Below are 13,380 nucleotides of genomic sequence, written 5' to 3'. Positions count from 1 at the left end.
CAACTTGACATTCAAAATATGACTGGATCCACTTTAGAGTAGAGCACTTAGCAACAACACTGAGACAAAAGAAGCCGTGGATTAGTGCTTTCCTCTTCCTTCATCATGCTATATTTTGTGTCTCAAAATCAAATGTAATATACAGATGGTGGAGGAAGCCCTCAAAAAAAACACCAACGTCTGATTAATGATTTTATATAATCAGGAATCGTGCACTCTCACACTCACATGCATACAGGTGCCTCTCCCCTTTGATGACTACAACAACAGAGCGTCTTCCTAATGGCCTCATCTTTCACGAGCCTCTCGGAGAGCTAATAAGACTGCAGGGACGATCTGTTTTACCGATTTTCTCTTTTCGAGTGTGACGGGCGTGGAATTAATTACGCTGATTAAATATTGTCTGTCTGTTCTGTGCAGCGGGGGAAAGGGGGCTGAAGACAGACCATGAGAGTTTGTGAATACCAGTCTTGAGTGCTGTGTTTGGGCTGAGGATGATGTGAATGTACATGGTTAAATATATAAAAGAACAAATGCACTTAAGGAGAAAATAATCATCTGTTTCGTTTTTTCTTTTAATATAAAGGCCCAAACACTGAGCAATAATTACCACTGCAGTGAAGGTTAAAGCACTTACAAGTGCAAAATGCAGCATCTCTTTATATGTGATGACGAATATTTAAATTATAACAGCTGTTTTGAAACGCACTTTCCTAATCAAAGTTTATGTGAAATTATACTGTATGGATAAACAGGATGAATAAATGACACAGAGCATTGATCGAGCTTCTATGAATGCCATCAGGTATATTTGGTGTCTTGCCCAAGGACAAGTCAGGGTATAGAACCACCAACCCTGTGATTAGAAGGCAACCAGCTGCATCTACAGTATGTTAGCCTACAACCACATGAAACGAGTATACAGCATACGAATTAAAGCCACTTGGGGCAGCACCACAAGTTACGGAAGAAGCACAATCAACTCACAAGTTGATGGCTAGCGTGTTAGCAAATAGTGCACTTTGAGAAGAGAAAGGCAGCTAAGGTGTCATTTTTAAGCTCCTACATGCTAATCAGCTAATTGCTATTTTTTCCAATGAAAACAGCTGCAGATTTAAGTGGAAAAGAAGCTAAAGTTTTATCCGTAGATACAAAATATTAGTAAGAGCAGCTTTAACATAAAATCTGTACACATATAACTAACACCACAGAATTTACCATCAGCTGGATGGAGAAGTCTGTGCTGACATATCATATACCGGGGTCCGAAGTTACTCATAGTTACCCAGAACACATGAGCCAACATCTTGACAGTGTGGAAACACTGCTGAGTCTGAGGCACCCAGAGCGTCGTTCCGTCAAACGTCTGACCTCTTTCTCACTCTACAGAGTCATGACAGACTCTTTCCAGCTTCCCCCAGTACTCCTGTCAAAAGCACTAACACTTCCTGAACCGGCAGCAGGCTGGCACATAAACATCAGCGCACTCTGAGGGCTGGAAGGAAAGAACAAAAAAAAGGGCTGAGATCTCATTTTGGCCTGACTAACAGCCCTTTGCTATAAGGGAGCTTGCAGACAGAATATGATTAAAGTGCGAGTCATCTTTTACTGATGTATGAAACAGAGAGGGGGGGGGGGGGGGGTAGTCTGTGTCTGTGCGCATAGGACATAAAAGAGCCTCAAAGCAAACACATGGAGTTACGCACAGGTTGATGACTGAGTAAAAAGAGAGTGGGCTCCGTCCTGAGACTCGAGTCAGGAAAGAAGGGAGATGAGGCAAGTGAGGATGATCTCACCGGCTCCTTCTGTCTTTAATGCAACGGCTTCTTGAGAAACTGAACAGGTTTACACCAGAGGCTAACAAGCATTTCCACAACAAGAAACTATTCAGCCTTTCTACCAGGAAATCGCATCTGAAGACAACCAAACTCCACACGCACATTCTGTAAACTAAAAATCATAAGTATATTGTTATGATTTTGTTTCTTCCTTGGTTTCAGAGACGTTTAATGACTAGTAAAAGTTTTGTAGAGTTCATTCTTGTCATTTGTCATAAGGCAAACCTTTTATTGTAATATAAGAAAACAAAATGTCTCCTACAAAAACTCTGGAACTCTTCAGGAGCGTGTTCTCAGTCCGCTGACTGACTGTCCCATACAGTTTAATCCTGTTCAACTTTGCTGCCTCGCTTTGTCAGAGTCACCAGTGCTTCAAAAGGCGCCAGAGACCCATTACAGCTTTATGTAACGTTGCAGAGACAGCGACGTACACACACACACACACACCCCTCCTCATTCTGTGAACAAGGGGTTTTTCTACAGCTGGGTAACAAAGCATGACCCAATAATCCCAAAACTTGACTCAAAGCTAAAGAAACCCCCCCGTTCCCTCCCACCACTTATATCCCTTCCTCCCGCTCTCTGAGGACTTTATAAAGGCTCTGGAAAGGGGGCTCCTGGGTGAGCGTGCATGTGTGTGTGTGTACGTGCAGTCTTCTAAAGGAGGAGGCGAGGGAGGGAGGGGGGTTACAAAAACAAGCAGGCTTTGCTTTGATTATTCTAATTATGACTTGGAGCGAGGAGTAGATTATTATGAACACATGGGCAGATGAGTTGTTGATGAGCTCACGTCCCTTCAATCCGTCAGCATTACCGTTAAAAGAGGCTGACACACAAAGGCCTTTACTCGTAATGTAAGGGGGACTGGGGGGGCAGAGGACATTTAAGGGACACGCTACTTGACTCATTTCTCGATGGTGAGTGCATACAGTGGCGTAAATGATCCGTTTCAGCTGGAATGACTCTTTTCCATGTTGTTAATACTCCACTTTGGTGCTATTACATTATGCAAACTTTTAAGGCAACACAGATCAGGAGCTTGAGGCAGAGCCAGCAGTGAAACGCAATGTCCAGCGTAATGTGTGCATATATTCTAATCCACCGGATCCCATTAGTAATTACCTGAAAACAACAAAAAAAAAACATAGCAACACCAGAACTAGCTCTAGGCATCCTGTTTCTGAGAAAGGAAGGACAAAAACAAGTCAAAAGATGAACATGAGTTCATAGGAACAGCAGCTCCTGCTGTGCTTGTGATAGCTGTGAGGAACAACAAAAGTAGCATATCTCATGATAGCCTAGCTCCTGGACTCATCGCATCTGTGCTGTATTTCTTTATTTAATTAAGTGAGAAGGAAAGAGTGCCCAATTTGGCAGAAGCATTAGGATGCTGGGTAAAAAAAAAAGCTGACTCAGCTCTCTTAGAAGTCAGACACAAGCTACATGACAACACAGCATCACCCACCTCGGTTTAAGGCTCACACAGACAGATGATTACTCTGTATTGACTATAAACACAGAGTAAAACATGTAAATATACCAAAGAAGCACTTTTGTGTTGCTGCACTGACTATCAATACACTAACTGAATGAGTGCAAATGTCTAATCTCCCAGGCTGCATTTTCTCCAAAATACCATATTTCAAACCATGCATCATCAACATGCATGTGTCGGCACGTAGCCCCGTCTCATTCCTGCTCACTTTCCTGTTACAAAGTACATGAAGTTTGTGCATCTGATGTAAAAAAAAAAGGGAGTACTGCCACTTTTTTAAGTGGCGATTATAATATGCCATGTCAGGGTGAAAGCGGCTCTGAGACTGTCATTTACAGGTGAGTAACACGATCCTTAATGAGTGCATTGTGCATGAGCGTGCATGGTTGCCCAACCTATCTAAATCCAAGCATGAAAAGAAAAAAAAAAACAAAACAAGACAATTGTTCTCCTGTTAAAAGTCTGTGAGTAAACCGTACTGGTTCCCATGGTCCACAAAGTGAAGAGCTAGCCAAGTCTTATCTTGATGTCACACAGCTATTTGTGTTTTGTTGACAGAAAGACAAAACCATGTGCTGTGGCTGACCTTGGTGCGGGGGAGAGATTGGAAGCGATTCGGCAGGTAAGACTGGAAGTGTTTGCTTACGGGTGTACTGTATTTTTGCTTTTTTGAAACATCAAGCAGAGTTTATACGCCATTAAATATGGCATCTTTATACACTAAACACGCAGATGAAGCTGCATCCATCCCCTTGTGGTACTGTCTTCACCTATGTGGGAGAAAGTCGGTGTGCTTGTAATGACAGGAAGTGATAAAAAGTAGGTCATCAAAAGTTGCACAGACACCTTTTTACTTTAGATTCTAATTTACAAACTGCAAGACTAAAGTGGAGACACAAAACTTATCAAGCCAGACTGCAGCAAATCTCAATTTCATATTCATCAGTCTCAGATTTCATTTAGTTATGGGGGTTGGAATCAATGGGCATTTAGAAGATGCAATTAGATACAGCAGTGGCAAAGAAAAGCAGCAGCCACAGTTTGCAGCTTTCCACCCCCTTGATACCTTGAAGAAACATGAAACCCCAGACGAGCTCCAGTGGCTCTCACACCATATGGCCGAAGAGAGAGAGAGAGGGAGAAAAAAGAATCCTCCCGGTAACCATAAAAAGCCTGTTTTTTTTTTTTTTTAGACTGTCCGCTGGTTTCGTCCCATCAATTTCCATGATGTGTGAGCTCGTTTTGTGGCCGTGAGGAACCGGGTGGTGGTGGGGGGAGAACGTGTGAGTGGAGATGGAGCTTTGCGGAATGGCCCTTTGTTTGGAAACAGCCTCTCTGCAGCGCTGGAAATGCGAGACGCTTATCGATCATTTCAACTGGAAAGCCTTTGTGTGTGCAAGCGACTGAGAAAAGGGGTTGCGGACAAACGCACTAGTAAAAAGTCAAATTAACGTTACACACTGCAAGGCTAGGAATGGGTTAATTATAAAAACAACACACAACGTGTATTTTCCACGCTGGTGGCGACTGCGCTCTTTGTCCGGTCCGAGCAGCAGCAGCAGCAGCGGCAAATAAACAAAAAGCTGCGGGGGGATTTTTTTCGGATTAACGTTGGATTAATCATAGTAAGAGACCCAATAGCCGCCTTTGTTCCTTGTCTAAACCACCCTCAACCGATGTAGAGTTGAGAAAAACGGACTTGTGCAACCGGGGGAATTGGTACAAACAAAAATAAAGCCCCGACGCTGCAACGTTGGGTGCTTTTGTATCCGCGTCTGTCAGCCCTCCTCCACCGCGCCTCCCCCCGCTGCTTCACTGCCGGGGTTACGGCTCCAGCCAGCTCCGGCCGACGACGCGGAGCCCCCCAAAAAGAGGAAGGAAAAGTGCTGATAGTTGCCGAGACACGGCTTCCAAAAAAAAGAAGTCGAACTAAGGCTTTAACGACAAAGCAAAACTGGGTGAAGTAGCAGAGCAGAGCTTCAGAGTAATGAAAATCCACAATAGGAAGCCCTTTAATTTTTAAACAGCAGCTGGTCGGCTAAGCTAGCAAGCAGCTACCTCCACTTCCCTTTTTTTTTAACCGAGGCACATAAACACTCTCAAGTCCACAACAAATAAGTCTGCTGAACTAAAAACACACAGAAAGCAGAGTGGGCTTTAAAATGCGCCGATAAAAGACGCTTTGCATACTTTCCACGACAGCAGGAAAAACTTCCATCAATCAACCCCCCCCGTAAAGATCCAGCAGCGGCGGCACAGACTCGGAAACAGTCCTCGGTGTTTGTGCCAAGCTCCGGTTATTGAGAAATATTCCACTTACCGACTTGTAAAACGTTTTCCACACAGCCGGTCTCTAGAAGCCTGATACCCCGTCGGAAAGGCAGTCCGTCTCCCGTCCCCACTGCTCCGGCTGCCCCCACGGTAGCCGTTGTACCAGCGGTAGATCCTCCGCCGCCACCGGCGGTGGAAGCTCCGGACCCAGAACCCCCATTCCCACTGGTAGCCGCAGACGGACCCTCCTCGCCGGCGACTCGGCACTGGAACGAAGAGTACATGCATATCTCCTTTTCGTTGCGGGGAAAAGACCAGTAGACGATGCGGCGCTGGACGGGCTCCGGGATCCGCTCAAAGCGCTCCTCTACTCTCTCGAAGGCCCACTTTTCCGCTACTGCCTTCGCGGCGCAGTCCAGAAGAGACTCCGGGGAACGATACCTGGAGCTGGGCAACCCGCTGCCGTGGCCGGGCCCCGGACCGGGACCTCGGGGTGCAGGGCGAAGGCAGGGTCGCTTACTGGCCGGTGGTAAGGATAGGATAGGCGGCTGTTCTCTGCGTCCTTCCGCCATGGCGAGCCGATCAACACTGACGAGACGGACGGTGTGCGGACACCGAGCAGCAGCAGGAAGCCGACAACACACACTCACACACACTCACACACACTTACACACAGAGCAGCCAGTGTCAAACTGAACAGGATCTCCAGGGGGACTTCCGTTTATAACCTTCAAAATAAAACACCAAAAATACAGATCTAAGGGTTGCTTTTTTACATTTCCCCCACCTTTAGTTTTCCCTCAATTTTAATTGCTATATTAATGATTTGTAAATTATGTTAGTGAAGTTAAATATCATGTAGGCTTTGTAAAATTTAACAGCCAGCATTAAAGATAACTAGTCTGTCTGTGAATTTACAATAATATAACATAAAATAAGATACAACTTTATTAATCCCAAAGGAAATTCTTGTGCCACAGGTATCAACTTACATTAAATACGAGTATAAGAGTATAAGTGTCACTAAAATCCAAATCAGAGCACAGTCAGAGTACAGTTCACATTACATTCAAGCTTTAAATATATAGTATACTATGTTTTTAAACAGTATAACTGCTCAGAAGTTTATAAATGTATGTTTCTGTGGACCTAGCCTGGATGATTATTGTCATTATTTTTAAATGATAATGTTAAAATATTTTACAATTATTGTGTAATATTGTGTTTATCAGAGGTTGTTTAACCAACACTAATGACTCACAGTCATCCCTGTTTCTCTCAACTTCTGCCCTGCTGGGATTTTCCAAGTTGTAAAATCTTTAGGTCAAAAGATTTATTGCATTATGTTTTCTTTATTCTGTTTTTAAGATGTATTGGTTCCATATCCAATACTTGACAATTTAATTTGGATTAATATACATTCATGTAGACATAAGCTGTATTATAGTAAACATGCTCAGAAATCACTAGTTTCATTTAATATCCTAATAGGTGATGTACTATCTTTATCTAGAAGATCACATTATTATTATGTTTCATGCACAGAGTGTTTTAGACTTTTATTTTAAAATTCAAATATCCTCATTTCCTGTCTCTTTGCCCTTATGCCTGAGTGACTTGATGCAGCTGAGTAGGCACAGAGAGAGAAAGAGAGAGAGAAGGGGGTCAGTAGATTGATTGGAGGTGGAGAATTCTGTGCATCAGGATGCAGCCCAACAACAAAACTCTCTGATACAGCTCTAAGACCTCAGACAGGCTCCGTTATTTACACGAATGACTGATAGAATATGACTTATGACTATTTAACAACAATAAAACAAATCACTTATAACACAGTGGCTCAGCAGCACTCATAGTGAAGTTTTGCTGCGTTATCTCTTGTCTCTGCATGATCACTGAAACCAATAAACACACTTTCTCACTTCACTCTTCCTCTTCAAGTTCCTTGACATTTTGCACAACAGTAGAAAACTCTCCCAGCTCCTTCTCCTTATGAATAACAAAGTTATTGTTTTGCTAATTAAATTCACACCATTATGTGTCCTATAAATATAAATTACCTCCGGTCAGCGAATACACATTCATTTGAATGGTGGCAGTATGCAGCTCTGAGTGTGCTTCCCACAGCAGGACACAGAGGCTTTAACTTAATGCTCCAGCTAAAGCAACACAATGCAGCCTGCTGCTCATTTACCTGAGGCTACACCTGAAGACTTTAGGAGTAATTAAGCAACTTTGTGAAGCATAGCCGAAAAAAAGGAGTTTGTTGTGATTCTTGTTGCTTTATCCACTGGTTCAGACAGTACTATATTATATATTATAGTACTTTATTATATATATATATATATATATATATATATATATATATATATATATATATATATATATATATATATATATATATATACACTGTGTTTCTGTATGCTTCACCACATGCACCAGTGAGAAAAACATGTTGTATCACGATGGATGTCACACATTTCTCTGACAGTCTGACAGTCACAGCAGCTTATTACAAAATACAGAAGTGCGACAGGGTACAGGGATGTGCTAGACTTACTCATGGAAATGCACCTTTCTCTATTAACAACACGTCCAATGTTGTGTTGGATAATCATGACAGAGTTTTCTCAGTGTTTATACAACCTTAGTCATTGACATTCCACCTACATGTATTTGACCCTTTTGATACAACATACACTACCGGTCAAAAGTTCCCCAATGTTTCTAGAAACGTAGGAGGTGAACTGCAAGAAATACACAAAAAATGTGTTAACTTGAAGCTTTTCTGTAACATTGGAGGTTGATCAAGCATTGAGAGTTGGTGCTAATACTTTCTACAGATGTCGCAACTTGTCCTGGTTCCTGACAAACCCCTGTGTCTTGGGACACGCCATGGTACCACGCTACTCATGGGTATTATTTGAACAATATTGTACCTGAGAAAATGGCGAGAAAAAGGCAATTAACAATGGATAAGAGACAGACTATCTTAACACTTACAAAGTTCCTACAGAGAAATTGCAAAGGAAGTCATGATGTCAGTGAGCACAGTTTCCATCACATTCAGAAACTGGGGTAAGCACTGAAAGGAAGAGGTCTGGCAGACCAGAATCAGAAGACACGTTTCAGAGAGTCATCATGATAGGCAGCTCACAACAGCATCAAGCACAGCTTAATAACGGTCATAGTAACCAAGTCTCAGGTTCAACTGAAGAGAAGACTTTGAGTTGCAGGTTTGACAGGCCGAGTTGCAGCAAGAAAGCCATTACTAAAATGTCAGAATCAGACAAAAGAGGCTTGCCTGCATGGGCCAAGAAACACTGCAGATTACAGATTACTGGATGCACAAATAGGGTCTTCAATCCATGTTTGAATAGGAATATGATTGGGTGCAAATGTATGAACATACTTTACATGTTTGAAGCTGACTGTACAGCATTTCATGTGGATGTTCTTTTGGATCAGTATCCTGGCCAGTGTCCAACAGTGCAATACATTTTTACACCAATCTCATCACAAACTCCACAACTATTCCTGCCACTAAAGTACTTCCATTTTTCCATCAGGCTATGGTGCAGCAATTAGATGCTTTTAATTAATCATTCTGTAAAGAATGTTAACGTATTATCTTCTAATTGAACTAGGAGATGTTTATACTGTGTGAATCTAATGACTGAATGATGGAAAAACAGTTAGCAATGCAACTTTTATCAAATAAGGAAGAGAACAATCACAGGGAGTTTTGGCTCTTATGTCAATGTACCAATGATAACCCCAATAGTCTGTGTGGAAAAAATGCTTCTTATATAATAATTATGAAGAATAAAAGCTTCAGGCTTTCAGAATATCTTTTGTCGATTCACATCCAGTAATAATGATAAAATAAAAGCATCTTTTTGGGCAGTGTTAGCTCCCATTTGTTCCTAATAAACACGCTCTTCTATGACCTTGCATATGCAGTTATACTTTCCCATTTACAAAATAATAGACAATTGCACAGGCCAAGAATGTTTCATAAGCCAATCCACACATAATGGCTAATAAAATGTCTGATGAATGGACGCCATGGTTGAAATTAAGCAGACTATCTGCTCTGAAGTTGACTCTTCGGAGACGTAGGAGAGACATTAGTCGCCGAGCTTTGGGACAATATCCAGATCTGAGCCTGTCTGTGTATCCCCTTTCCTCTTCTAAAGACTGCTTTTTGGTGTGCAATTATATTGAACAATAGGCCAAAGCCAATGGAGGATGCAACCCGTTACCATGGAAATGATTATGATGGATTTGTGGATAGACAGAGCAGGTAATTGGAAAAAGATTGATGGGTGACAGGGTGAAAGAGAGAGGTAGAAGAGGATGGCAAGAGAGAGGGATAAATTACCAAAGCAGCAGTGGGAGGAGAGAAAGTCCTATTACACCCTATCTTTCTGGGATTTACAATTATATAATAATGCATCCTCTCTCATCAAGTCAATAGGCAATCACTCTTTTTACGCTTGCAGTCACTCCCTCTCCTCTCCTTCTTTCCCCTGTATTAGCCCTTCTTTTCCCCCCAATATCCCGTTTTCTCTCCATCTCGCCTTCACTCTATTTCTCCCACCTGACTCCAAAGAGAAAAGTGGATCCATTGTGTATAATTCCTCTCATTATCACTCAGTGCAGGGAAGTGCTATAAAGAATTAGAGATATTCCTGCGTGGAGCACACATACAGATGCATCCAAACAGGCAACACCCAGGGAGCGCGGAGAAGAGGTGAGTCTGTAATGACGTGTTTTTCTGCTATTGTGGAGGAGCCTTCGGGTTAGAGAGAGGCTGGTTCATGATTGAAAGGTCACTGGTGAGGACACCAGATGAGAAATTACAGGTGAAGAGGATGAAAATGTGCCGTCAACCTGCCCTTGAGCAAGACAGAGAACTCCCAGGTGCTGCGGTAATTCAGTCATGTGTTTTTTTTTAGCTAACAAAGGTACTGGAAGGATTTTTACCTCCAAAATGTAAGAGTCTTGGTATCACAATTAAAATAGATTTTCAATTCAATCCTATTTTATTTATATAGCACCTTTTACAATCAAAATTGTCTCTAGGTGCTTTACAGAAACCCAAAGCCTGAACCCCATGATCAAGCAGACAGTGGTAAGGAAAACCTCCCTTTTAACAGGAAGAAACCTTGAGCAAGACTCGGCTCATAAGGGAGAGCCTTCATGCTGATAGTTGGCCGGGTAGAGGAGGAGAAGAAGAGGTAGCTGATCTGGAGGGAGAGAGACCTGAAGAAAGATACAAAGAGAGAGAGACAGAGAAAGCTACAAGGAGGACTGGACTCACAGTTAGAGGCATGAAACGGATTGTAGGTCGGCCTGATGAGAGGAAATGAGGAGAGATGAAGAAGAGGTTCATGAGTGGTGTTGAGGAGGTGGGGGAGCTGCTCAGAGGATCATGTTTGTGTCTCCCTGGCAGCGTAGCTATGATAAAGTTAGTCAGCCCTATACTACCTGATTGTATCATTTTAAATTGCCTAATATGATAAATATAATAAAACAGGCCAGATCTCATCAGAAAAACAACATCTGAATGCTGCAAAAGTTCTGTGAACATGTGAATAAGTCCACATGCAACCTCCCAGTAGCCAATGGCAACTAGGTGTTTTTTTTTTTGGCTATAATGCACCTAGACTACTAATTGCTGGCAATCGATCCATGTACTGTCTTTGTATTAGAATGCAACCAAAACAACCGCTGATGAGACCTTTTAATCAATCTAGATGAAAAGTCCGGATATTGCTTTTTCTCCTTGTCCAACTTTCATCCAGTCAGTAACTGTGGAGACTTGAGGTCAATGTGAGCTTTCAGGTGGTGCTGTAAAAAATGTCGAGGGATTGCTGCAGACAGAGGATTCCTTCTCTGGGCACCATAAAACGTTGATTAGCAGTGGTTATGTGTTAAATTGCAGTAAGTTGGGACATCTTCCAGCAACTAGCAAGCCCGAAATGTTCAGCATCATCTATTATCTGATGAAGAGAGACTAAGACTGTGTAGCCAACCTATGATTAGACAGTTCCCAGGACTACATACCAAGGACTCGTCACCCTGGTAACCACAAAATAGCAACAAATGTCCTTGAGGTGTTTAGAATATGGTGTATTTTAGGACAAAGTTCTATCTTTTCTTGCTGTCGCCATAAGCCACTCGAAACGAATGGAGAAGGTTTACTATCAGTTCTGCTCAGGCCCTTCTTTCCTTGTGCTAGCAGGAGGGATCTACGTATATATAGGCGTAAGACAAGAAGTTCATGTTATTATATGTCCTCCACATCCATACACATGTACAGTATATAGACACATTCCTATATAATATGTAGGTATACCCTTTGTTTTCATACACCATTCCAGCAGGTGTCCCTGACTCTGAGGTTGACTCTATGTGTCTTAGCAGGGGTCCACACACACACACACACACACACACCCTCTCTGAGTTGTTCTGAGGAGTGACGGAAAAATAGAAATAGATCGGTGTACAGCCACTGAAAGCAGGAAGAAAAGCTTCACCACACTGTGATGACATTCAGAAGACAATGTATGTGTGTGTTTGTGTGTGCGTGAGCCGCAGGCCTTGACACATACACACACCTCTTTTTTTTTTCTCCCAGAATCTTGCTTACCAAGGGGCTGACAGCTCAGGAACATGCTTTCCTCACCATAAACACTCCACTTGAGTGGTTCATCACTGGGGGACAATAGACCAAAAAAAATATCCACCTTTCTATCTATCTCCCTGTCTGTCTTTCTTTCTGTCTCTGCACTGACGACTGTAATCATTTCAATTTATTTTCCACAGCAGTTTCCACAGTCCCTCTGAGCTCCACCGCTCCATTGTACACTGATATAAAGGCTGCAAATTAAGAAGCACGAAGCAGAATAGATCTGCATGTTTGGTCACATGCAAGGTCTCATAAATTGCTGACCTGATTTTAAAATTAAAGTGCAGTGATTTGGGTTTGAGTTTTTTTTTGCACCATTTTTATTGCACAAAAGGATACTTGATGGTAGTGCAGAACATCCAGGTCTTTGTGGGTCTCGGTTTTGTGCTGTGATGATGTTGACGACAGCATCTGATGGAAGAGCAATGCACTTATAATGCTGCACTGAAACAGACAAAGCTGTAAACCAAAGCTGTATTGTATCTAACAGTGTGGATGAGGAGTATACAAATATAATAGGATCCCACCACTAATCTTAAGTATAATCCATGGTCTTTCTCCAAATGACAGCACAAAGGAGTACAATATTTATCCTCTGTGTGGTACTTGTTAAAAAAAAAAGATGCATTGTGTTTTTTCTCATTGGCCTTGGCTCATTCTGTGAAAAAAAAACATGCAAAGGAGCACATTTTCTGCATCTCATGAAAATAAATAAACACAAAACAAGAAAAGCTGTATGTTTTCACATATTTCTCCTTTTTAGGGTGTGTGTGTGTGTTCCTTTAGATTTCCAGCATGTTTCGTAGATTGAACATGACTCACTCCTCCCTTTCACAGGCATTATTGTCAAATGACCCAAGCATAGTCTCATCACCACCCACCAGCTCACACTCTACCTCCACCAGTATACAAGAACATGGGTTCATGTTATGCTCTACTGGTTCTTTAAAATTCTATATGTAAAGATTTTCTGTCTTTTTATTCACTACAAACTACCTGACATATTGTAAAGGGTCCCCTGCTTTGTCCTGTGCTAAACCTAGCTTAGCCAATTATGCCTAAACCTAAATAAACAGAAG

The 13,380-nt window shown here is 42.1% G+C and overlaps 1 protein-coding gene across 1 annotated transcript in view; it reads right to left on the bottom strand.

Annotated features, from left to right (window-relative positions):
• zswim5 (zinc finger, SWIM-type containing 5) overlaps nucleotides 1-6,269 on the bottom strand; it is a 44,379-nt gene extending 38,110 nt beyond the window's left edge. The window contains exon 1 of the mRNA XM_028427437.1: nucleotides 5,654-6,269. Within this exon, the coding sequence (XP_028283238.1) occupies nucleotides 5,654-6,176 (523 nt within the window). The 5' untranslated portion in view covers nucleotides 6,177-6,269. The remainder of the gene's footprint in view (nucleotides 1-5,653) is intronic.
• Nucleotides 6,270-13,380: the final 7,111 nt, after the last annotated feature.

The sequence above is a fragment of the Parambassis ranga genome, chromosome 17 (genome assembly GCF_900634625.1).
Source record: "Parambassis ranga chromosome 17, fParRan2.1, whole genome shotgun sequence".
Taxonomy (NCBI): Eukaryota; Metazoa; Chordata; class Actinopteri; family Ambassidae; genus Parambassis; species Parambassis ranga.
Note: the sequence above shows the minus strand (reverse complement) of the source record. Positions and strands in the feature narration are given on the sequence as shown.